Below are 26,700 nucleotides of genomic sequence, written 5' to 3'. Positions count from 1 at the left end.
GGAGCTGCTCTACATGTGCAGCAATGAAAATGCAGCCAGGAAAACTGCCTGGTCTACTCCAGCCCATAGTTAATCCCAGCCACCCCTGGGAAGAAATAGTGATGGACTTTATCATAGAACTTCCAGAAAGTGGCAGGAATACAGTCATTTGGACAGTGGTGGACCTATTTTTTAAGCAAGCACATTTTACTGCTTGTCCTGAATTATCGTCAGCCAAGAAGTTAGCAAAGATGTTCATCAAGCAGATTTATAGACTTCATGGAGTGCCACAGAGAATCAACTCAGATTGGGGAGTGCAGTTTACCGCCAAATTCTGGAGAAAGTTCCTACGGTCCAGGGGCTGAGCTTGGGGTTCCATCCAAGTATGAACGGAGCCGCAGAACAGAAGAACCCAATGATGGAGCAGTACCTGAGGTGCTATGTACCAACAGGACAATTGGACCTATGTGCTGCCTTTTGTGGAAGTTGCCTACAATAACGCGGTCCATAGTAGCACTGGCTTAACCCCATTCCAGGTCATTAGTGGAATGGACTTCATGTCGATGCCTGAACTGCCTAGAGAACCTCCCATCTCGATGTCCTTGGCCAAGTGGATGGACTCGCTATGAAAGAGGTGGGAGAATACTAAGTGGGCATTCATTCAAGCAGCTGAAAAATACAAGTGTCAAGCAGATAAACATCTGTCACCACAAATCCCTTTCAAAGTGGGTGACCAGATCTACCTGTCTACTAAATACCTTAGGCTGAAGCTGCCCACAAGAAAAACCTCATAGGGCCGTTCCCTATAATGAAAGTAATAAATCCAGTTACTGTGCAGCTAAGTCTCCCTTGCTTACCGGGTAAAATGCATATGGTGTTTCATAGCAGCTTATTGAAACTGGCTGTGTTCTCCCAACTAGAGACCAACCAGCTCCCAAACCAATAGTGGTTCAGGGTGAGAAGCATTATGAAATAAAAAAATATCCTAGAGTCTAAGTTAAATAGGGGCCAACTACAATATCTTATTCATTGGAAGGGGTATCCTTTGTCTGAGGCCACTTGGGTAAAAAGTTGCGATGTAAAAACGAATAGATTAATAAGACAGTTTCTCGAAAAATTCCTTGATAAACCAAAAGGACCCCATGGGGGAGGAAGAGGTGGTTAGTTGGGGCAGATTCTAACCTGTCACTTGTTTCATTTCAGGATGTTTTCATCGCTTGAGGAGAGGCAGCCTATCAGCCCCGGATTCATCTTGAATTAGTTTTAGGGCTGCCACCAGGGGGGGGAATGGGCAGCTGTGGGAATGAGAGAGTAGTGACAAGGGAGGATAGCCACAACAACATTATTTCATCAGAGCTCAAAGCCAAGTCACTGGAGTTTGGAGGGGATTGGAGAGCGTGACTTGAGGATCATCAATAGGGGCTGGGTGTGTGTCATGCCCATCAGAATGTGATTCTGAGGGGGAGGCTGAGCAGCTGACAGGGAGTGGGAGTGTGGCTCTGTTGGCTGTGGAAGAAACTGGGGAAGGGCACAGTCTGGCTGGGCAGAGCAGGGGAGAGGTAGAGCAAGGGAGAGGGAATTCGGAGGAAGACCCAGGCCCACCCCCTCTTCATCCTAGGGCACGTAGAGAGGAATGGAGAATGGAGCAATGTGAGTTGCGTGGCTTACAGGAGAGGAAAGGGCCCTGATTCCCTTCATTAGCTGCATCTGGGAACACAGTGTTTAAAAAGGAAAGCAACTAGTTGGAAGCAAATTGTGAGTTATCTGTTATTGTTGAGGCTTATCTGGGTTCCTGGTGTCTTCCCAACTGTGTGTATTTTGCTGGCCTTTCAAGTCTGGAATTCCTTCTCCTGCCCTGTCAAGCTAATTACTGCAGCAGTGGTTTGTGTGGATTTTTATTTACAGTTTGTATGTACTTTGTTTTCGAACTGAATTTCCTCCACTTAAAGGCTGTTCTTGGGAGAGTTTTTTCTCTAGCTGAGGGTAACCTGGACATTGGGGAAAAAGTTGGAGGTATTAAAGGGACTCTTCTTACTTATGTGACTGTGTTGCCTTTGTGCCACGCCCCCGGTCGTCACAGTGTGAGTTTTAGTGTAGCAGGGGAAAAGGCAGGAATTCAGATTCAGGTTTTCCCCACATGTGCCAATATGTTTTCTCTAATAAATTCTTACTTGGATGGACTTTGTTTCTGTGTGCTGAATTTGGGATGGAGAGTTTGGTTGGAATGCTGACAAACAGTCTGTCTATCAAACCCATCTTGTGATGATGCTGTCTGTTATACATTATCAAGTTTGTGTGTGTGTGTGTGTGGTGTGTATATATGTATATACTGTATATTCTGTATATACTGTACATACTGTATGTGTGTGTGTGTGTGTGTGTGTGTGTGTGTGTGTGTGTATATAGTATATAATATATAATATATAAATATAAATGTGGAGGGGCAAGCGTGAGGGGAGGCAACGGTGTCCAGCTGCAGCCATAGCCTGCCAGCCCCTTCGGACAGCACAAATACCACTAATTCCGAGTATGGAGGCATGTGCTGTGTCTCCTTTGCAGAAGAGGGTAGGTGGGAAAGGCCTGTTTCAATCAGCATGTAGCAGTGTAGTGCAGGGGCTGGCAGAAGAGAAAGAGAGAGAGAGACAACCTCTTCATTCCTGTGCATGTCTTTTCACTTTTCATTAAGTGTAAACATGTGTGTGTGTGTGTTGTGTGTGTAGCGGAGCTTTTCCCAAGTCTTCTCGCTGTCCTGAAAATGCGCAGCATATATTTCACTGACTGGGTTGTGTGTGCAATCATTACAGAAAGAAATTACATCAAAGAAAGTTCACTGGACCTTTCCCTATCATTAGGATCATCAATCCAGTGACAGTAGAACTACTCCTTCCAAAAACACTCAGGCAAATCCACCCAGTATTTCACATTAGTTTACTCAAACGAGATGTAATATCACCCCTCAGACCACCTGCATCCACACCACCTGTTCCTATCATGATGGAAGGTGAACAACACTTTGAAATCAAGGAAATCCTTGACTCTAGGATCCACAGAGGGAAAACCCAATACTTGCTTGGAAACATTTACCCTCATCCCAAAATGAATGGGTAGCTAAACACCATGTTAGGGCTCCTACATTATTGAAAAATTCCACTCCCAATACCCTAACAAGCCTTGTTAACATACTATAATAGTATTTTTTTCTATCTTTTCACAGGTGGATATTTCATTTTTCTAAGGTGGGCAGCATGTCAGATCCCTAAAAGTGATACTGCCATTCAATCGGGAGAAGAGGGTTTTGAATTCAATTCATTACTATTGCCTGTGACAACTGTTATTTTATAACTTGTATCCTGGCCCCGAAGCACCTTGAGATTTTCTCACCTCTTGGGGAATGTTTAGGGGGGAGGGCCATGTGAGTTGTTTCACTTTGAAAGCCAGCGGAAGGTAGTCATGGGAATGTATGTTTATCTGTTTCTCAGAGCGGCCAGTACAATAACATCTTCACATCTGTGCATTGGCTGAATCCGCATCTGGCTAAAGGGAGGGGTCTCTACCACTTTAATTCTACTTGTCTTGCCTAAGGGTATTCAGACACTGCTCTGAATGACTTGCTTTCACTTCTGCTTAATAAAAGGTTCCTTTTGAAATACTTTGTTTCAAGAGTCTTCACTTTCTTAAGTTAGAAGAGGCAATCCTTACATGCTGTCTTTTTTCCAGCAGATATTAATTTCAATCAAGATCCATTCCTTACAAGGCAGAGTCAATTATTTAAATGAGCCAGTTCCAGCATTTACTCCATATTCTAATAGTCTAAATTATTTTCCAAGTTCTTTAATTCAGCTCTGTGATTTTAGTCTTTTATTCTGGTTCCCCAGAGCTTTTTTTTTTAATAAAATGAGTTTCTTATTTCCACCTCTGGTAAGTGTGAGACAATAGTTAAAAGTCACAGCCCTCCATGGGATATCAAATTCCTTTTCCTCCTCTGTAACTCTCTAGGAGTCTAGGAATCACTTTTTCTTTCATCAGTAGATGGCGCTCTCAACTTGCTTTTCAACAAAAATCTCAGAAGTGCTTATTTTTGCGGCCTAAACAATTATGCTTTTAGAGTCTCTTATCACTGATTTTTTATTCCTTGGGGTTATTTTGTAAGTAAAAGAAGAATCATCTCACCCAGCAACAATTTCTATTCATCGCTCTCTTTGCTCCTGCACTTTCTTAGGTGTTCTGAACTGCCCCCCCCGGTTTGATGGCAGCCATGTTGACTGACTGCTGCTCCTCCTCATCTTTGGATGAAGGGGGTTTTCCAAGTCAGGGAGGAGAGATGAGGTTCTCCTTGACCTACAAGGCCCCCATTACTTCACCACCCCTACAGGCTGGCTATGGCTCCTTTCAGAGCCCTCCAATGGGGAGATCTTGGGGCAGAGCCGCAGTGCTCATGGTCCTTGCCTCCAACACCACCGGAAGCAAGCCAGAAAAATGATCACAGCCTCCTTAAAATGTTCAGGCACTACCCCCTCCTGTAGGGAACCATTAATCACCGCCAGAGACCACACACCTGTCACCTCCCAGGAAGCTTTCAGAAGCCAAGAAGAACATGGGTCTAAAATACAGGTGCTTGCATGCATACTCCCTAGGATCCTGTCCACATCCTCAGAAGTGACATGGTCAAACTGTTTCCAGATAACAGGGCAAGAACCTGCCTCAGGGGTTTCCACCAGCAATCACGCCAGCATCTAACTGGGAATGAAGTCAAGTGATTTTTCTTCCAGAAAATCCGCAAATTCCTCAGTGTGCCCCTTCAGGTGGACCTCAACCTCAACAGTCAGCCACATGTTCAGACTGAGTTTGGCATTTTTGTCTACCTATCAAGTCCTTGCCAAGGACCTGTGATAGGCAGATTTGGAAGTTTGATTGTTTTTACAGATATCGCCGCAGGATGGAAGTTGTTCCAAGTAAAGCTGCCTTCTGAAATTGATGGTGAATTTGTCAATGCCAATGTTGTTTGTCAAGTGGTGTTTCAGTTGTTTTTGGATTGCACCCAAAGTACCTATTACTAATCGTACTATCCTTGCTTGCTTTTCCCACAGTCATTCTATTTCTATCTATAGGTCTTTGTATTTTGTTATCTTTTCCAGTTTTTTCTCTTCTAATCTGCTGTCTCCATGCACTGCCTCATCCACCATCCAGAGTTTTTTGTCTTTCTTATCAATAATTGTTTAGGCTGGACTGTTGTGTGACAGATTATTGTTATTGGGGGTCTAAGGAGCAAAAGATGGGGTAGCAAAACTCTTGATTACTATTAAATGGCTGCAAAAAGTTTTAGTTTTCTAAATTTATTTTCTGTCATTTTTTGTCATATGGATAGGGCTAATTTGAAAAAAAAATAATTTTTTTTTGGATTGACAGAGGACAATTTAGCCCAGCATTATTTTTTCCAAAAGATTTTAGTCTCTTGCTTTTGGAAATTCTGAAAACAGAACATAAGTCAAGAATGCATTGCATTTTTCCCTCTTATGTACTGATTCCAAACATGGAAAATCCGTTTTGATTTTATGGTATAGTATTGTAAGTGGTCCCCAACTCCTGGGCTGCAAACCAGTACTGGGGTGCAGCCCGTTTGGAACCACACTGAGGAAATGGCAAGTGAGCGAGTATATGCCTGCAGCTCCACTTGCATGAATGATGTGTGAGCATGCACCACAGCTTCACTTGCATGAGTGCCGAGTGTGCATGCACAGCTCATTGATGCAACGGGCAGACATGCTTGCCTGCCACTTGTGCAAATGGAAGTGCATGCACTCACCCACCACTTACACAAACCATCCCCTCCCTCTGCCACAGGTCCACAAAACCTGAAACTTGAGCAACTCTGGTATTATATTGGATGCTATCCTTTGGTTATACATTGGGGTGGGGAGGCAACTTTTCCAATGCAAGCTCTGAAAACTGCTTCTACATCTGTGCATCTTCTACAAACGAAAAAATAGGTTAATTAAGCATTATGTAAATACGTTTATATAATAAATACTTTTTTATTTTCTGTCCTGAATCCTCTGTTAGTAGACTTCAATTCCAGTTTGCTTATATGTGGAAATAGTGCCATTCCTAGCTCCCTCCTATATAGCTCATTCATTGTTTTTTAATTGAATCATTTTTATTTTCTGAAGAAAGCACTGATGTGTTCCAAGTTGGGAGCTTCAACAAAAATGCAAGTTAATTGATAAATCAGTTGCAAACTGAATCTTGGGCTCTATAAAGTAGATTTCCTGGCAAGTCACAGAATGTTCAAGTCATTTTTTTTGGTTTTTTTTTTTTTTTTTTCAGAATGGGTATCATCTTTGAGAATAAAAAAAGCTACTAAGGTTGTTAAGGTTAAACCAAAAGATAGGAAATTTAGAAATTGTAAATTACAATTCAGGCATTTCCAATTTTAATAAAGGATGAGCAAAGAGTGAGTGCAAGGAGGGAAGATTCAGTTTATTTATTAATATAACATATCTCTCATCCTTCTTCCTAAATGTCAGTCACTCTGTAGTTTTTAAAAACATACACTATTGCAGAGATGGTGGTGAACCATCTTTGAGAATAAAAAAGCTACTAAGGTTGTTAAGGTTAAACCAAAGGTAGGAAATTTAGAAATTGTAAATTACAATTCAGGCATTTCAATTTTAATAAAGGATGAGCAAAGAGTGAGTGCAAGGAGGGAAGATTCAATTTATTTATTAATATAACATATATCTCATCCTTCTTCCTAAATGTCAGTCACTCTGTAGTTTTTAAAAGTAATTTTATTAAAAGTTGTAATTACACATTTCAATAGAGTATCCCGACAAGAAAGAAAAACAAGGAATATGACAATAATCAAATAAACGTACAAGGGATCGATTTTTCGTACTAGAAGGGGAAGGAGATAAAATAGAACATGGGACAGTTAATAACAAGCTGAAGAAAGAACACGGGCGGGCACGGGGATTTCCCATCTAGCGTCTCATCGTGACAACTGTAAACAATTTCACAATCTCTTTGTGCACTTTACAAGAATCAGGAAGAATGAATTTTGAAAACGACTGGCTCAGCTTATCCAAAAGGCTTTAAACTAAAACTGAGGGAAACCACTCTTCAGGATCTTTAGGACCTAATCCCAAGCATAAACCCCATGACAGCAAGTAGATAGGGAGTGATGGGAAGGGGGAAAAAACTCAGATACAAAGTAGGAGATGTAGGAAGCAGAGTCAGCCATAAAAGACTCAGATACCTATACACTAAAACTCAAAGTTTGAGGAACAAACAGGATGAACTTGAATTAGAGGTACACAAAAGCAATGATAATTTGTCAGTCCTCGTGATTTGTATTCATCAAGATCAGACAAGTGTTCTCTTACCATTTTTTTGTTTATTTTAACAGCAAGGATATAAACTGTTCAAAAGAAAGACTAAACAAAAGAAGATGTAAAGTTCCATTACATGTAAGAGATCACTTAATATCTATAGAAATGAATAAAACTAAGGACGCAAGCCTCCTAAAAATCATATGGATTAATATAAAAGGGAAAAATTACAGTGCCATAGGTATATATTACAGGCCATCCAACCAAGCAGAAGTAAGCAGTCACCATGGGTGAATAGGCAGCTATATAAATTCAGTAAATAAATAAAGAGAGAAAAATAGATGAGTTTTTTGCTAAACAGTTAACAAATGTATGTAGGAAATACAGCACAGTAGTAATGGGGGACTTTAACTACCCTGACATCAACTGGAAGAAAAACTCTGAATCAAGTGGGAGATCGGACATGTTTCTGACAATTCTGTCACCCAAAAAGTAGAGGAGGGAACAAGAGGGACAGCTACACTGGATCTAATTCTTTTTTTTTAATACATTTTTTATTTTTTTGTTTCTATAAACACATCATTGTGTGAACAGTTTGGTACCAGGGTGTCTTACATTTTAAAACAAACATGACAATAGTTTCACATTGATATTGTTAACTTTCTTACATAATTTGATATTAATGCATATTATCCGTCTTAATTATTCAATATTATCATGTACTTTATATCAATCTCTACATTCTTAACATCACTTCTTTTATCATGAATTTGATATTAATAGTCATATTTGCAATGTTCAATAAATTATATATACACATCATTTCACCAACAGTACGGTTCCAGGTTATTTGACATTTTAGAGCAAACATGACAATAGTTTCACATTGATATTATTAGCTTTCTTACATGATTTGATATTAATACATATTGTCAATCGTAATTATTCTCATGTACTGTTTTGTATCGGTATCTATATTCTTAACATTTCTTGATCTACGACTGGTCGCTTAGTGACCATGTGAAGTTACAACAGATTTCTCCAGGATACTTACGACACCCCCCCTTTAATCACCTAATCACATTTTGAGCATTTGGCAATCACCCCAAATGCCAATCATCTGAATACATTTCATGATACTTTGGCAACAATCAGCATTTATTTTGAGCTAATTGGTTCACTTAATGACTGCAGCGTTCAATTAATAACAGCCGCACAGAAAATTGTAAAATTGGGTTGGTTGTGTGGGTAACCTGCTATATGACTGTCACAACTAAGACCATGTTGGGCAGGCTCCATTAAGGTTGTAATTTGAGAACTATATATGTAACAATATACCATAAAAAAAGTTAAAATAAGCCTACAATAAAAGCCAAGGGAAAACATTATTAGTGAAAAGACTTAAAAATCATGGATATTATTCTATTACGTAGAACATCAAAAGTTCAATCTTTGGGCACATCTATAATCATCAGGCACCTGAACAATAGTCAGAGCCAGGCTGGTGCAGAAATGAAGATGTTGGGCTGGGATTAAAAAGATCCAGGGTTAGATCCACCCTCAGTCACAAAAACCCACTTAGGAACAAAAGCAAAATGTCTGAAGTTCAAAAGCAGTTAGGGGTCCTCTGCACTGATCTGATTGTGCTAAGTTGAAAACTGATCTTGGAGTAGGAATGAGCAGCCATTAAGAAGGGATTTGCAGGAACAAACTAGAAAGACATGATAACTGTGTCAAGGATGGTTATGGAGAAAATAGGCCAAAATTGTTCACGTTGTTCCAGAAGACAAGACCAGAAGTAATGAGCTTAAGCTAGAAGGAATCAAATTTCAATTGGGTATCAAGAAATTATTTATAATAGTACATACAGTACAGGCTCCAAAAGCCAAGAAAGATACATAATGGTTTTTTCAAGCAGGTTTCTTTATTGTTTCACAAATGTAGACAGAATCTTGCCAAACTGAAGCAGCCTATTGCCTACATTATGTGCGTCAAACTCACTACGTTACATTGCCGTCATGTGACCTATTTGTTTTTGCCTTTGTAGAGCAGGGATGGGTGTGGCCTGCGCATGACACATCTGGCCCATGGGCCACCAGTTTGACATCTCTGGCCTACATTAAGGATATACTCTGGGAACCATTATGAAGGGATTGTTTTCACTCTCTTTCCCTCAACCAAATTATCTGAACTGAGTTACCACTCTTTTGGAATCCAGATTACATTCATCACAATAAAGAACATTCAATAATAAAAAAGCTGCCTTGGAAGGTGGTAGATTCATCTTCATTGGAGATACTTGATGTGATCTCTTGAGGGTATAGCAGAGATAGATTTCTGCATCAAAACATTAAGTCTGAATAATTTCAAAAGCATATTCTGTTTTCTATATTATGTATGTCCATGAAACAGACCTCCAGATAGGTCTTCTAGCCTTAATTCTGCAAACTGATAGAAATGGCAGAGTTAGAGGGAGATCTACAGTGGTGGACATCAATAGAATCTTTCAGGAAAGTCAACCAGACATCACACCACAGGGTTGCGTGTTGAGTCATTGAGTCCCTTACTCTATACTCTTTATGTGCATGACTGCATTCCCACTCACGCTAGTAATACTATTGCTAAATTTGCAGATGATACAACAGTGGTGGGACTTATCTCCGGGGGGGGGATGAGTCTGCCTACCAAGATGAGGTGGACCGGTTGCTTTCGTGGTGTGGAGACAATAACTTGGTCCTCAACACCAATAAGACCTTAGCTTATAGTCGATTATAGAAGGAACAGATCAGACATCCAGCCCTTGTTTATCAATGGAGACGGAGTGGAGCAAGTGGCCAGTTTTAAGTTTCTGGTGTTACCCTAAAAGAGAACCTGACCTGGGGTGCCCACATTGCAGCCCTGGTCAAAAGGGCCCAGCAGAGATTATACTACCTGAGACTTCTCAGAAAACAACAACTGAATAAAAAACTGCTGGTGACCTTCTACCTCTCCACCATAGAGAGCATTTTAACATATTGCACCTCTGTATGGTTTGCCAATTGCACAGTGGCAGATAGGAAAGCACTCCAGGGAGTTAGCGTCATTGCCCAGAAGATCATTGGTTGCCCTCTCCCCTCTTTGGAAGAGTTTTATAGCTCCCGCTGCCTTAAGAAAGTTCAAAACATTCTCAAAGATCCATCTCATCCTGGGAACCCTTTTTTTGAACTATTACCATCTGGCAGATGGTATAGAATAATAAAAACAAGGACAAATAGGCTGAAAAAGAGCTTCTATCCCAGGGCAGTAGCTCTTTGGAATTCTGCTGCATAGTGCAATGTTGGTGTGGTGTCGGGGGTTTCCAGTTCAATGTGTGAAGGGTGAAGGATGTGTGTTTGTGTTTATTTTCATGGTCATGGTCATGATGTGCACTGAAGATGGTGTTTGATTTCGTTGTACGAGGTGCAATGACAATAAAAAAAGTAAAACTTATATTCCAATGAAAGAATCGGTTTTTGCAGGATCACATGTGAGCTTTGAAACCCTATTAAAATGCCATGCTGGTTTTAATATTGCCTTATCTGAATGTATTCTGCATTATATATCCAAGCCAGACTCCCCAAAAGCACTGTCTTTTCAAGTCCTTTTAATATTTTGTATCTTCTCTCTCTTCCAGAAAACAGACAGATATCATTTTCCTTTGTTCTAACTGCTATTTTCACAACAAACCTAAGAAAAACATTAGGCAGGCACTGATCCAAGTGTAGGAAGTGTGATATCCTCTTTATGCCCTGTGCAAATGAACGATTATTAAGGCAAAGGACTGATTATCCGCATTCTACTTTTCTTTATTTTGAAACTTATATTCTGGGAATATTCAGGCATGATGTTCTCTACATTTTTTTGGTGTAGAACTGTCAGTTGTCTTCTTCAGCTGAATTTTTTTACTGATTTGCATATGAGCAGCTGCAGATACATTTCCCAATAAAGAGGTAGGTTTATGATAAGTCCTGCAAGGGGAGGAAGGGTGTTTATTGGTTAAAATTGCTGTATTAGCATGTTAGGTGCACAGAATAGGTCCTTGAGGGACAATAGCCTATGCTTTTTATCAACAATGTAGTACTGTGTGCGATCACAAAGGGCTCAATCTGTTATGAATAACAAAATGGTTAAAACTGCAAACAAGGAAAAGTGTGTGCCTCTGTCTATGTTGAGTGAGAGCCCTTCTATGTTGGGTTGAATCGTAAAATCATAGAATAGAATCATAGAATCATAGGGCCAGAAAGAACCTTGGAGGGTCTTCTAAAGCGGGCTGGGCAACTATGGCAGCTTTATAACCTGTGGACTTCAATTCGCAGAATTTCTGGGCCATGCAGGTCATAAAGTTACCATAGTTGCCCATCCCTGTTCTAGTCAATAAATCCTACTTAAGTCATGGCTTAAGATAAAGTATAAAATCATTCCAATCTGAGATGTCTACTTAGAGGGATTATGTGACATCATACAAACTTCCTACTTGTGTTCAAAATCAGAAAGATTGGAAATACAAAAAGGGCAGAATTCACACAGTGCTATCTCATCATTGTGGGTAGTTGTGTGCACCTATGATCCTGAATACAATTGAAGTATGGCAATTCCTGCCACAAGAAGTGGCGCAGTGATGCTCTATGTTAAACAAAATGTTGGATACAAGGGATCAAAGGGCAGATAAAATCTAATGAAGCTGAATAAAACACATTTGCCCCCACTCTCCTAACACCAGTGGTAATTTCTGATCCCACTGGATTGGCAAGAAAGTCTCTCATCTCACCAGGTTTGTAAAATGTTCAAGTTTGGCCTGCCTGTGAAACAGGAAGTTCTTAAATTCATAGACTCCTAGGGTTGGAAGGGATCTTGGAGGTCTTAAAGTCCAACCACCTGACCAAAGCAGGAATCCTTATTATTAACGTTGCTAGAAGTTGAAGTTGTTAAGGCAAGAAAGAACGACCACAGACAAGAATGGGAACCAAAAGCAAGAAGGAATTCTAAGCAATTTTTTAAAATGCCATTCCTTAAATACAGACGCTGTGAATACCAGGTGTCTTTTGGCACCTCCCACACTCAGGTCAAAAGCCTCATGCAAAATAAAGCCCAAGATTCATGCTCACAACACAGAAACATTAGGTCCAGTCCTCTACAACCTGAACTTTTATCACTATATGTTGTTATGATGTTAATTAACAGCTGTAGCCAGAGGTGGTATTAAGCTGGTTCTGATCTGTTCTCGCGAACCGATAGCGAAAATTTTGACCAGTTCGGAGAACCGGAAAATACCACCTCTGATTGACCCTGCCCACCCACTCCTGCCCCTTCCAGGAATCCCATGTGCACTGTTTTGGCTCCCAGGAGGCTGTGGGGAGCCCTACCTGTAAGGCTGGGTCACCCAATCAATCTATTTTATTTATTTATTTGATTTGTCAATTGTTTACAAGATAATAAGTATAAGTGTATACATAGTTGTGAATACATGAGATGGGTACATATAAGAAAAATAAAAGAATAGAGAAACAATAGGACAGGGACGGTAGGCACGTTGGTGCGCTTATGCACGCCCCCTACAGGCCTCTTAGGAAAGGGGTGAGGTCAATGGTAGACAGTCTAAGGTTAAAGTTTTTGGGGTTTGGGGAAGAGACTACAGAGTCGGGTAGAGTATTCCAGACATTGACCACTCTATTGCTGAAGTCGTATTTCCTGCAATCAAGTTTGGTGCGGTTTACTTTGAGTTTGTATCTATTGTGTGCTCTTGTGTTGTTATGGTTGAAGCTGAAGTATTCATTGACAGGTAGGACATTGCAATGTATGATTTTATATACCATGCTTAAGTCAGACCGAAGACGGCGTAATTCAAGGTTTTCTAGTTCTAGAATTTCAAGTCTGGTGGCATAAGGTATTTGCTGCCTCCCAGCCTCTGAGTGCCAGCTGATGGTCAGTCTATTGCTGCCTCCCAGCCAACTGGCTGGGTCTTCTTTTGTTGCCCTGCACAGGAGAATGGAGCTGGAAAGCAGATTAGTTTGGCGGGGGGGATTTTGCAGTATCCTTTCCCCTAGAGCGGGGAGAGAATAGGGTTTTGCAGTATCCTTCCCCTGCCACATCCACCAAGCCACGCCCACCAAGCCACACCCACAGAACCAATAGTAAAACCATTTGAATCCCACCACTGGTACCAGTATATTTATCCTGTTCTCATTATTTAAGTCAGGACTCTGGCTGGGCCACTCTAGGACATTCAGAGTTGCCTTGGCTATGTGCTTAGGATCATCATGTTGGAAATTGAACCTTTGGCTCAGTCTGAGGTCCTGACGCTGTGGAACAGGTTTTTATTGAGGATATCCCTTTACTTTGCTCCATCCAGCTTTTTCTCAACCCTGACCAGTCTTCCAGTCCCTGCTGCTAAAAAATTCCCCCCACAGCACAAGGCTGCCACCACAATGGTTCATTGTTGGGATGGTATCGGGCAAGTGACGAGCGATGTCTGGTTTCCTCCAGACATAACTTTTTAAATGGAGGCCAAACAGTTCAAACTTGGTTTCATGAGACCAGAGAATCTTGTTCCTCATATTCTGAGAGTCCTTCACATCCTTTTTTTTTCCAAATTCCAAGTGGGCTTTCGTGTGTTTTGCACTAAGGAGAGGCTTCCATCTAGCCACTCTGTCATAAAGACCAAATCAATAGAGAGATGGTTGTCCTTCTGGAACTCTGTCCCATCTCCACATAGGATCTATACCAGTTGTCAAATACCCAAAATCTGATCATGTGATCATAGGTAAGGCAGGGGTGGGATTCAATTTTTTAAACAACCGGTTCTATGAGCGTGGCTTAGGTGGTGGGCATGGCTTAGTGGTCATGTGACTGGGTGGACATGGCTTGGTGGTCATGTTATTGGCTGGGTGTGGCCAACTCAATATCACTCACATCAAGTCATGCATTTCCTCATCTGGCCTCATGACTGTGGGGATGCTGCAACAATCGTTAAGTGTGAAAAATGTCACTTTTTTCAGTGCCATTGTAACTTTGAATGGTCACTCCACACGAGCAAAGTACCAGCAAAGGAGGGGGGAAAAACTCCAGAGACGTTCCTGAGACAGGAAGTCTAGTCCTGCCAAGAACGTAATAAGTCATAATAGGTTAACGGAGAGGCAGTTTCTGTAAGCAACACCAGCATGTTTCCTTCCTGCCTTCCTTACAGGATTAGGCCAGTAATTTCTTCTAACAACCGGTTCTCCGAACTGCTTAGAATGTTATCAATAGGTTCTAGCGAACTGGTAGAATCCCACCCCTGAGGTAAGGGTGTCAGCGACTGTAACTTCAAAATCAAATCATAAGTAGTTTTTGGCATCTGTAATAACTGTAATCAGTCGCTAAGCGACCAGTCGTAAGTTGAGGACTACCTGTACAAATTGCCTTGTAATTTCTTTCTAATTATTTTAATAAGCCAAAAGGCAAGTCCGCCAAGCAAAATAATTATGCTTTGGACTCAGTGGTGGTATGCTACCGTTTCAGACCAGTTCGGCCGAACTGGTAATAATAAAAGCCTCCCGCTATCAGCTAAGAGGAGGAAAAAAATCCTAGGACAATCATCTGAGGGGAGAAAGAGAAAAGTGCAGGATCGGTGCTCCCACCTGTCCCTGCGCTTTTCTCTTATTTATCCTCTCAGCTGATTGGCGCTGCAGGCCTCAGCTGATGTGGGGAAAGCCGTGTGCGTGCGTTAGGTGCACATGCGTTAGGTGCACATGCGTTAGGTGCTCATGCGTTAGGTGCGCATGCGTGCATGGGCAATCACCAAACCGGTAGTGGAACAGGTAGGACCCCACTGCTGTTTGGACTTCAGAAAGAGCCCATTTCCACCAGGGGTGATAATGTCCTTGCGGTCCTTCAGGTAAACAAACGCCGGGAACACTTCCAATCCCCGCTTACTAAGTCCAGCACATGGAAATGCTGAAGAAAGATGCACTGGGCATTGTTTCCGCTTCATACAGCTCTCTCCAGAACCTGGGACCTGATAATGCCATGTTTATATTGCACAGGAGCTGCATATACCTGAAGCCCACACAAGACCAGATTTAGTCGGGATAACTCAATAAAAACCTGGAGATTGGCAAGAATGCAGGGAAGCAGATGTGCAAGGCCTCTCTAGCTGCATTTCCTCCCTCACACATTGGGAAGATCCCCCCCCCCCGCCATTTTTAGTCTGCCAAGTGTCCTGTTCAAGATGCGGATGTACTGAAACACCCCTAGGAATAGATTGCAAAGATGCCAGAACTTGACGAAGAAGCAGAACTGACCTGGTTCTTCAGAGAAAAAAACAATAAGAACTTTTATAGAAGTCTGAAAAACTTTTATAGGCATTTTGCTGAAAATGGAAAAGAACGAAACAATTTGTCGATTTGATGACTAAAAAGGATTAAATAAGGGGACCAAAGGGATATTTGTGACATTGATAGGGGAGGGATGAGTTTGTAACTGCTGAGGTCAGACACCGCTTCCTTTCCTGATCCTTGTTAATTGAATAAGGGAAAACCCATGCTGGAGATCCAGCTAAGACCTGCCCACCCAAGACCGGCCTCAGTGGTGACCAGTCTTCTCTTAAACATCACAGAGTTCACCTTTGGGCTCAGCAGGGTGACTTCTCCCCACCAGCACTTTCCCACCCCAGAGTGCCAAGAAGCCAAATTTCATGATGCGCTCTGGGCTTCTTGGCATTCTGGGGCAGGAAATGCAATGTAGAGACTTGGCATGAGGGAAAGACGAGAAGAAGGGAAAGAGGAAAAGCGGCCTCCTTCCCTCAAGCTGGCCGCTCCGTTGCCCATTTCTCTATTGCAGTGCAGCGTTGTGGCACTTGCCCCACCCTCCGCCAACCAGATGCCCTCACTTTCCCCAAGCATTTCTTGGCCTAGTTTCCAGCTCCATAGCATTTCTTGCTGTGTTCTGCCTGGCATGCCAGCTTCCCCTTCCCGGCCAGAGCTGGAATGCCGCTGTGTTTAAGTGTCGATAGATGCTGGTCTTTCCTTCGGTGGCCCTGGGCAACTGCTGGAAAGAGACTGGCCCATTTCAGCGCCTGGCGCCCAGATGCCCTCACTTCCCCCAAGCATTTCTTTGCCTACCTGATTTCCAGCTCCGTTGCATTTCTCCATTGGGTTTGTCACTGTTGTGTGCAGAGAAACAAATTTGTGGGACTAAAAAAAAAAAAAAGTTCAAGTAATCAATTCCAACTTCATGAAAAAAAAAAAATTGGTGAGAAGTTGGAATTGCATGATTGAACTTTTTTTAGTCCCACAAACTTTTGTTTCCCTGCACACAATGGTGAGAAACGCGATGAAACTGGAAATCAGGCAGACAAAGAAATGCTTGGGGGAAGCAAGAGCATCTGGGTGGTGGTGGGTGGGACAAGCTCCATGGCGCTGTGCTGCAATGGATAAATGGGCAATAGAGTGGCCAGCTTGAGGAAAGGAGGAGGCCACTTTTCCTCCTTCCCTGCTTGTCTTTTCCTCATGCCGGCTGCTCCATTTCCCATTTCTCCATTGCAGTGCAGCTCTTCTGCCCACAAATGTCTTTTCTTTGATGGCCGACACCGAAAGGCAAAGAAAGAGATGCCAGGTCCAGTTTGAGCTTCTTCGGCGACAGACCAAAACCTCATCTCTCCGAGGCTTCGATCCGTGCTCGTCACTGGAGCGCCCCGGGCCAGCTGGTTTTGGGGATAAGCCACCCCGTAGAGGTGGTGAAGAGGGGGGAGACTGCCTGCAGGGTTGAGGAGAGCCGCATCTCTCCTCCCCAGCTGGCCATTACTCCCTTTCCCGAAGGCGGTTGTAGCAGTGGTCAGAAATGGCCACCACAAAGAAGAACTCGACCAGAAAAGAATGTGCAGGGGGAAGATAAGAAGAGAAAGTTTTGGTTGACCGGGTCAAACAGCAAAAGCAACAAATAAGGTACCCTGGAATTTAAACTTAACAACATTGTTCCCAAAGAAGATTTTGAAGCTGCAAAGGAGAGAGAGAAGGGAAAGGATTAGGTTTTTTTTCTTCCCTTCCTTATACTGACAGCTAAAAGACTTAAGCAAGAAACTGAAAAAAAATCCACTTTGACATTAATAGGCATCTAAGCTGAAAATAAAAGTCAAAGGGATAAATAAAGATTTCTGGACATTTAAAAAATTTTAAAAGCTGGAAAGGAGAAAAAAAAAAAAGAAGGGCAGGATCTGGAAAAATGGAGGAGACTGCCTGGAATTAAGGAATGGAACTGTAATTAAAAGGAACTTACAGTGAAATTTTAACAAGATCCTCAAAGATACATTTTAATGGAAACTAGGTAACAAAATAATAGAACCCCAGGAAGAGAAAGTGGAAAAAAGAAGCAAGTAGAAACAGCCTTGGATTATTTGGATTACTTGGTGATTTTTGGTTGCATCTAGATGACTAAAATTAACTGGGTGGTTGTTCAAAAGTTTTTAAAATGGTATCACTCTTAGAAGAACTGAAAACGGAACTTAAAAAATGGAAAGAAGACGCACAAGAAGGGAGAAGTTCTTTTGGCTTCGTGTTTCAATTCTTAGAAATGGAGATCTGGAACTATGAGAAGCAACAAGAAACGCTTGCAGAACAAGAAGATTGGGACAAAGAAGCCATCTTTAATGATCAAATAATTTTAAGTGGGGCGAAAAAAGAAAAGGGGGGAAAGAGAGTGAAAGGTTTAAGATTAGAAAAAACAACCAAAAAGAAGAACAATTTGAAAGATAAGTATAATATTAGAAAGCAACAGAAGAGGGGATTACAGCTGTTTTGCACATAGTTTTTTTTACATTTGAGTTATTTGTATTTTGTTTTTGTGAAAACCCAAATAAAATTTTCAAAAAAAAGAAAGAAAGAAAGAGATGCCGGAAAGGTCAAGAGACAGCAAGAGGAGCCCCATCTCACTACATGCACCCCAATGAAAGGCAGTGGCAACATGGCCGCTTCCCTTCCCCGCCCTCTTTGGTGCTGGAAGCCAAGTGTCAGTCACATGCCCAATTGCCCATTCATACCTCTTCTCTGTGTGTCTCTGGGCTCACCCGGTGCCACAGTCCACCACGCAGGCTGGGAAGGGTGCACCTATGGTGGGGCGATGGCCGTGCATGCTTGGTGAACTGCTCGATGAACTCGTGCAGGCAGACATAGAGCACACCCAGGTGACAGACAGAGGCCAGGAGGATGCAGGAATGCTCAGGGGCAGAAATGAGCAAACTCAATGAGCTGCACTCTGCATGAGGGACAGGGCTTTGGGATACTTGAAAAAATACCCTGAAGCTCAGATCAAGCTCAGCTCCACTACTGGAGACCTAGCCATGCATTATTGGGCAGGGTTTCAGAAGTTCTTTGTCCCTTTATACCAACTCCCAACTGAGCTACAATCCCAGATATTCCTATTGTTTTCTTTTCTGAATATTAATCCAAACCATCTTTCTTCCTTTATTTTTCAGGCATTTTATAACCCAAATGTAAAAAACTATGTGCAAAACAGCTCTTGCTTCCTTTATAAAAAGGGGGAAATGTTATCATGTAGGGATAGAGTTGGGGTTTTACTTTACACTGACTTGGTCCTGGTAAGAAAGATGGTCTAAACACGTTTACTTAGGAAACAAATACTGCACAATTCCAGAGCTCTTAATTTCAGATGCTGTTGGGGACCAGCAGCCACATCCTGTCTTTGCCCACCCCACAGTGAAATTCACTATATTGACCTTCTGGTTGAAGGACTTTTCCATTTTCAGACTAAGAAATCTCAACAGCTGTGAATCCAGCTCAATACTACTATTGGTAAGTTTGATACTAGTAAGCTTCTTTCTGCTAGCATCACATCCTTGAAAGAAACACCATTATTGTGAGACAGAAAACAAGTGCAAACAAAAATGGGGGTTCAGGGAACTTTTTCTACCACCACAATATTACTATGATTTGTTTTTACTGGTTAGTAAGACTTGACCTTTCATATTTATCTGGTGCTTTTGAGACTTCCAAGAACTGTATGTGTCAATGTATTCCAGACTTCCTTTGGCAGGGCAGCAATTACTCAACTAGTGCTGAAGCTACACAAGATCAGCCCTACGTGTAAACCTGGAAATGCCAAGGCTGTAAGCAAAATCAGAGAGGTTGAAAAACTGTGCAGAAAATTTTCCAAAATTATGTAAAGAAACTTGCATGGATAAGTCCAATAAGCCACCTGAAAAGTTGAAGAAGCATTTTGGAAGAAGACAGTTACAACTGTCTACACCAGGGGTGTCAAACTCAAGGCCCGTGAGCTGGATCTGGCCCACAGGGTGCTTAAATTTGGCCCATGGGGGCGGCCTGGAAATAGCAAAAGACCGGCCTACATGTGCCTCTGGCAATCAAAATGGGGCGTGGGGGCCCGTGTGCCCATTTTTGGCCTGAATGGCCTCCTGCAGCACTCTGTCAGACAAAATAGGATGCGGGGGGCAGCGTGCAGCCCGTCACAGCCCATTTTCAGCCTGGATGGCCTCCTGCAGCACTTTGCCAGCCAAAATAGGGCGTGTCCAATCTGTCTCTTTCCCTTCCCCCGCCCCGCCGGCCCTTGAAGGAGAACTACAATACTGATCCAGCCCTCGAAGAAATCCAGTTTGACATCCCTGATCTATACAGTTACATTTGATGGATGTGCTCATGAAGTCAACCAAAGCCAAGTTTAAATATTGACTGGTTTGTTTGTTTGTTTATATCCCGCCTTTTACTATTTTTACAAATTACTCAAGGTGGAATAGAACATAGAATAATAAAGTTAGTTCAAGCAGGAGACCCTATACCTTTTCAGACAAATGATTGTTCAGGCTCTTTTTAAAAGCCTTCAGTAAATGGAGCTCCCACAACTTCTGAAGGCAAGCTTGGTTGATGGTTCTCACTGTTAAGAAGTTTCTCATTAGTTCTAGATTGCTTCTCTTGTTGGTTAATTTCCAACCATTGTTTCTTGTCTTGGCTTTTGGTGCTTTGGAAAATAGTTTGACCCCCTCATCTTTGTAGGATCTCCTCAAATATTTGAACAGTGCTATCATATCACCCGTAGTCTTCTTTTCATTAGACTAAACATACCCAATTCCTGTAACCATTCTTGGTATGTTTTAGGCTCCAGCCCCCTAATCATTTTTGTTGTTCTTGTCTGCACTTTTTCCAGAGTCTCAACATCTTTTTTGTATTGTGGTGACCAGAACTGAATGCAGTATTCCAAGTGTGGTCTTACTAAGTAAAGCTGTAGTAGAACATCATGTTATCTGATTCTATCCCTCTATTAATGCAGTTTAGGATTGCCATTGGGTTTTTTGGCTGCTGCCACACTCTTATTTGTGTGATTGTCCACTAGGACTCCAAGATCCCTCTCACAATTGAGCCATGTTTCACCTAGTCTATACTTACAGTTGGTTTTTCTTGCCTAAGTGTAAAACCTAACTTTTATCTATGTTGAATTTCATTTTGTTAGATTGGGCCCAGTAAGTCTGTCAAGATCTTTTTGGATCTTGAATATGCCTTTGGCTATTCCTGCCAGCTTAATGTCATCTGCCGATTTGACAAGTTCCCCTTCATTTAGATCATTTATGAAAATATTGAAGAGTAAAATGGAATCTTGGGGTATCCCATTGCTTACTTCCCTCCATGTGGATATAGTTCCATGTTGGCTACTGGCTATAGTTTTGCTTGCTTCTAGGGGTTTGCAGATTTGTTGCTTGATTATCTTTCCATGATGTCAGGTTGATTGGTCTGTAATTTCCTGGATCTGTTCCTCCCACCTCTTTTTTTTTTTAATGGGGACCACATCAGCATTCTTCCAGTCCTCAGGTAGTTCCCCGGTAATCCAAGAACTATGAGATATATGTTTCAGTGGTTCTGAAATCACATCTGCTAGTTCCTTCAGAACTCTGGAATGCAAGTCCATCAAGATTCGGTGATCTGAATCCATCTAGAGGTGACAGGTGTTCTCTTACCTTATTTTCTGCATATTTTAATTTGCAATCATATGCAGCACACCTTCCTCCTTTTATTTTCTTATACATCAGCACTTTGAGCTCAGGTGAGCTGTGAGAAAGTGACTGGCCCAAGGTCACCCAGCTGGCTTTCATAGCTAAGGTGGGACTAGAACTCATGATCACCCGCTTTCTAGCTTGGTGCTTTAACAACTAGACCAAATGGGATTTTATGATCACTAGCAGGACTTTTCAAAATATACAAGTTCACACTTGCTCCCATACTTAGTTTAGAGGAAAGAAATGGTGAAACGGAGAGAACAAAGGTTCACTGCAGACCATCTTCTATGTTTGTTATGGATACAGCTAGGGGCATCTGAAGGGGGAGAAGGGTTCAACAAAGTCAGGATGGCAGCCATGACTATGTGATCAAAGCTCCATCTTTCTTTTTGGACACATCTTAGTAAACAACCCAACCTTTTTAGTTACTAAATGACAATAGCTCAAAAATTGTTGGTCAACATTTCCATCTAAATGTCAAAGTGTTTTAGAAATTACTCACTTAACAACATCCTAGGAATCTGGAGAGCTAAAGCATAGAAATATATTATGTGAATGCCGGCAAAGATGTTTTGTATAGAAAGGAACAGAACTCTGAAAGTTATCCTTAGAAAAGAAATGATAGCCAGGTAGTTCAAAAGCTAAGAGGTAGACAGCTGACAGAGGATGCTAACTGTTGGGAAAACACCCCATCCCAGATCACTAGGAATTTAACAACTCCATCTCAATGGTGTTTGATACACAAGTTCTGTATCGTGTTTCCCCAAAAATAAGACCTAGCTTGATTTTTACATTTGTGGCCAATATAAACTCTACTCTCAAAATAAGCCTTAGTTAAGCCCCGCCCACATCTTGTTGAATGAGGTGGGGTGAGGTGCAGATGTAAAAATCAAGCTATGATGGAGGGGTGGAAGTACCCCATGCACCCCACCCCTCCACCCCTCCTCATTATGCCGGTGGAGCCGCTTGCAGAACGCCATGAGGCTCATCTTGCTGCTGGAGCCAGCAATGGCACAACACCATGAGGCTGGATGCTGTGTGGTGCATTGCGATGTCACATGTGAGAGCAGCAGCAGCAGCAGCTGCAAGACAAGACTCGCAGCACGGCTCCACCAGTGCAACAAGCCTCACGGCATTCTGCCACAAGCAGCTCCACCAGCGAGACAAGGCTCGTTGTGCTGGTGGAGCCGTTCACGACACAATGCCATGAGGCTTGTTGCACCGGTGCAGCTGCTTGTGGCAGAACACCACGAGGCTCATCTTGCTAGTGGAGCCAACTCATGATACACCACGTGGCTAGATGCAGCGTGGTGCACTGGGCCATCATGTACATGAGCAGTAGCACCAGTGAGACAAGACTCATGGTGTTGTGCCAAGAGTGACTCCACCGGCGAGACGAAGCTCATAGCACCGGCGCAGTGGCTCGCAAAATGCCATGAAGCTCCTACCACAGGTGCAGCTGCTCTCAGCAGAACTTTTCATCCAGACGGAAAAATGACACAGACTCAAAGCTTCATGTGCTAGCAAAGGGGATGGTTTGAAACGGAGCTCCATTTCAAACTGTCTCCTTTGCAAGCAATGTTTCATCTCCCTCTGGGCAAAATGTTTATGGATAGCTACCACTAGCCCTGCCATCTCCATCCTGCTGGCTGCTTGCCTGTGGCCTCAATTGGGCCAATCTCAATTGGATGATGAAGAGCCCCCGCAAGACACCATGGCCAAGAAATGTCCCAGCAGAAGCTGGGCCAGCAGGCAAGGTGGGTGGACGCTGGGGCATGCCAAGAGCTTGGCCCATTGCAGCCGTGGGCAAGCAGAAAGTGGGATGGAGAGGGTGGGGCCAATGCTCCCCCTCCCATCGGCCCTTGCACTCAGCACCTCCTGCACTTAAAAAATAAAACCTCCCCAGAATTAAGACCCAATGCTTATTGTCAAGCCCAAAAGAAAATAAGACTGGGTCTTATTTTGGGGGAAACACAGGTAGATGTTATGGAAAGAAAAAATAAAGCTAGTTGTTATGATTCTGTTCTAAGGCAATATCATATCCCATATGTTCTGGCATAAATGATCTTCCAGGACCGAAATCAATTCTTCACAACTTCAAGCAATTGCTGAAATGATAGTACTCAAGATCATTGACAAGTACACAAAAGTTAAGCTGTTGTATTAAAACATTTATAATAAAGTACACACATATTTATGTTTAATACAAGTATCTCACTTTGTCATCCAAAATTGCCAAATTGTCTGAGATGGCAACTGATACGCCAACGGACTTTTGTGTAGGTAGTTCTCAAAAATCAAGAGGGTGATCACTTTTCAGACTAACAAATGTCATTTATGGTGCAATGGATGTTAAAGGCTTTCTTGTGCCTGTTAACCACATTTGTTAATCAGAAAATATGTGACCAGTTTAGAAGTTACCCTGATTGCTGATCCATAGAACCATAGCTGCTATATGTAAATTATGAAGACTCACTACCAAATGTAGAATGTTAATGACAAACAGTTCAATTCTATTCACTCCTTTAACATCTGATTATAATAAGAAATCCTGTGACAGACTGTAAGTAAATCCATTTATAGATAATGGGGCAGTGAACCAGAGTTCCTACATTTGATAATTTTTTGTGGTGAAGATCCATTCTTTATGAAGATGACATGCTGATGGAACTTTATTTTCCTTCTCTAATGGAATGTGTACAAGAGCAGAACTAGTGGTGGGCCTAAAATTCAAAAATAGATAGTTCTGAAGCCATCTAAGTTTTAAAGAAGTCTGCAAAACTCAGAAAAACAGGGAAAATATCTTAGCATTGTCCTTCCTAAGAAACAGGCACACCAGGTGAGGCAACAGAGTAACCAGGGAACAAATTCAACTGACTACAATCTAATCAATTCAAGCTAATAAGCTTCAATCTTTGTAAATATATTTTCAAAACTTTCTTTAGTGGGAAAAGAAAGCGATTTCCAAAAGGAAACATCTTGTAATCATGGAAAATATCAGTTGCCAAATTCAAGATGGATTGCTGCAAATCACAAAATCTAATCCGTAAGCTTAAGCAAGAAGAAGGAACTAACTAACCTAGGAACTGCTAGTAAAAATCTGCAGAAAAGTATCAGCAGATATGCCAGGCTTCAGTGCCTTCCCTTATTATCAAATATTTGAGGAAAGCAGAATTCTCCAAAATGATGCTGAAATGTAATGGCTGTCAGAGCACACTGTAGGTTTGGGAGCTGTATAAATCTGAGAAACCTCAAAATCAACATTTTCCAGGAGCATTTGGGACTACAAGCCATGGGGACCTCAACTTCCTTTCAACTTCAATGGAAGTGGACACCAGCCCCCCCCCCCCAATTCTACAGCCCCCCAATTATAAACAGAAAGCACAATGATGGTTGGAAAGGAGACAAACCCACAAACCCAGTTTAGTGTCTGGAAATCTAAGCCATTCTCCTTAGACACCAGCCAGAAAGCAAGTTACACCTTGATCCCCCATATCCCGCAAGGCAGCCTCTGTCTGGTTCGACAACTCGGAGCCCCTTGCACGCTTTCGCCAACCTAGCCAAACCCCATTCCCCAACCCCCAAAATTTAAGTTCAACCCCAAGAGAAAAACTACAGAAAAGAAAACTACAATTACAGAAAAGTAATTGTGCTATCGAAAAAGGACTAGTCCGGCCCTGGGAGGAACTGCTTCCTTGCCCCGCGCGCAAAAGCAACTAAAGACAAGAACCATCCAGGACAAGCATTTCTGCTCTGGGACCAGCAGAGAGAATCGTGTTGGGCGAGCCTCCCGGGAAAGATACCCCGGCCCCTCAGATCCTCCAAACCACAACGGGGACAAATGTGGCCATCGCTTTACGGGGGCATTGCTCCTCTCGGCAGCAAGTTGGGCCAAGTCGCCTCTTCCTTTCTCCCTCTTCCAATTCACGCAACCGGCCAGTGCATGTGCGCTGGCGGGGAGTCACAGCCAAAACAACTGAATACCCCACCAACCCGCCGCTTAAATCTTGCTTCGATGCACGAATGCCCAAGAAAGAGAGCGAAGCTGGCCGAGAGGTGCGCCCCCCCGCCCAGTTCTGGAGGACCGAGCCGAAGAGGGGAAGATGAGCCAGTCCGAGGCGCAGTGGCTGGCCTGGCTGCGCGCACTCACCTCGGAGCGAGCCTGCAGCCGCTTGTTCATCTCGTAGATTCGGTACTCAGGCTGCACCATGTAGGGCGTGTGGCGCTGGTAGAAGGGGCCGAAGGGCGAGGAGTAGAAGGGGTCGTGCGACGCGCTGGACATCGCGCCTGCTGGCTGGGGCTGGAAGCAAGGCGCGCAGCAGGGGAGCGCCGGCCAAGCGCATGGGCTGGGGGCTCTGCGCCCTGCAAAGTAAGGCGGGGGCAGGCAGGCAGGCAGGAGACGGGCGGGGAGGGAGGGAAAGAGAGGCGGAGTACGCGAGTGGCTGAGAAGCGCTACCGCAGCCGCTGGAGAGGAAGAGGCAGGCAGGGGGCCCTGGCCGCTGGGATGCAAGCTCGCCACCTGGGTTGGAAAGCGGCAGCAGGGGGGTCACTTCCCAGCCATACGGGAGCCCCTGCGAGGACCGAGCCTAAAGATGCAGGGAGATGGAGAAATGGAGAGAGCGCGCAGGCGGGCACGCGCGCGCACGGGGCCGGGGGAGAGCCGACCCTCCCAGTGCCAAAGCGAGGACTCCGCTCGGCGTCACCCGGTCTCCTCGGAAGAGGGTCGTGCAAACCTGGGCTTGGTGGAGGGGACGCTATTCCGCGCTGCCCGAAAATGCCTTGCTTCCCCGCCCCCCTTCAGGTTGGTCCGGGCTTCAGGTTGGGGAAAGGATGGCCGAGCTTGCTCTGCGCTCCACTGTCCGGCTTTGATTCCCACACCCGAAGCAGCAGCTTTCATAGAAAGAGACCGGGAAATAGGAGAGCGGGAGGCATGTGCGTGAAAAAGAACCTCCGCCGAAAGTTTGGCATTAAAGACTCTCCCTTCGAGATATCGGTAGGAAGGGATCTGCCAGGTATCCCAAAGAGGGATTCGTGCAGCCTCTGCAGTTCATTCCTTGCAGTCTGAAGCATTTGGAAATGCAAATGTCCCTGGACACAAATACCGAAAAGGGCTTTGAAAGCTAAATGTGCTCAAGCCACACAACAGCTCTGTGAGGTGTACTGGACCATGGATCCCCAACCTTTTTGGATCTCAGGGACCACCAAATTCATAATTTTAAATCCCGCGGACCAGAGACCCTGAGAAAATCCCCAAAACCTCACCCTGTTTTCCTACCCATGGATCATTCTTTATTTGAGATCGCAGGATACTGTCTCCAGCTGCATTCTGGGGGCGGGAGAGAGAGACTTTTGGCTTCATGCAAGGAAAGCAGCAGAGGCAGC

The 26,700-nt window shown here is 43.2% G+C and overlaps 1 protein-coding gene across 2 annotated transcripts in view; it reads right to left on the bottom strand.

The window, feature by feature from the left end:
- LDB2 (LIM domain binding 2) overlaps nt 1-25,822 on the bottom strand; it is a 121,383-nt gene extending 95,561 nt beyond the window's left edge. For both annotated transcript variants that reach the window (XM_026678831.2, XM_026678832.2), the window contains exon 1: nt 25,469-25,822. In XM_026678831.2, the coding sequence (XP_026534616.1) occupies nt 25,469-25,600 (132 nt within the window). In that variant the 5' untranslated portion in view covers nt 25,601-25,822. The remainder of the gene's footprint in view (nt 1-25,468) is intronic.
- Nucleotides 25,823-26,700: the final 878 nt, after the last annotated feature.

Source organism: Notechis scutatus, chromosome 4, assembly GCF_049901735.1.
Source record: "Notechis scutatus isolate UNSWTSFEM ecotype Mainland chromosome 4, rNotScu1.2, whole genome shotgun sequence".
Lineage (NCBI taxonomy): Eukaryota > Metazoa > Chordata > Lepidosauria > Squamata > Elapidae > Notechis > Notechis scutatus.
The sequence above is the reverse complement of the archived record's forward strand: the minus strand, read 5'-3'. Positions and strand labels throughout refer to the sequence as shown.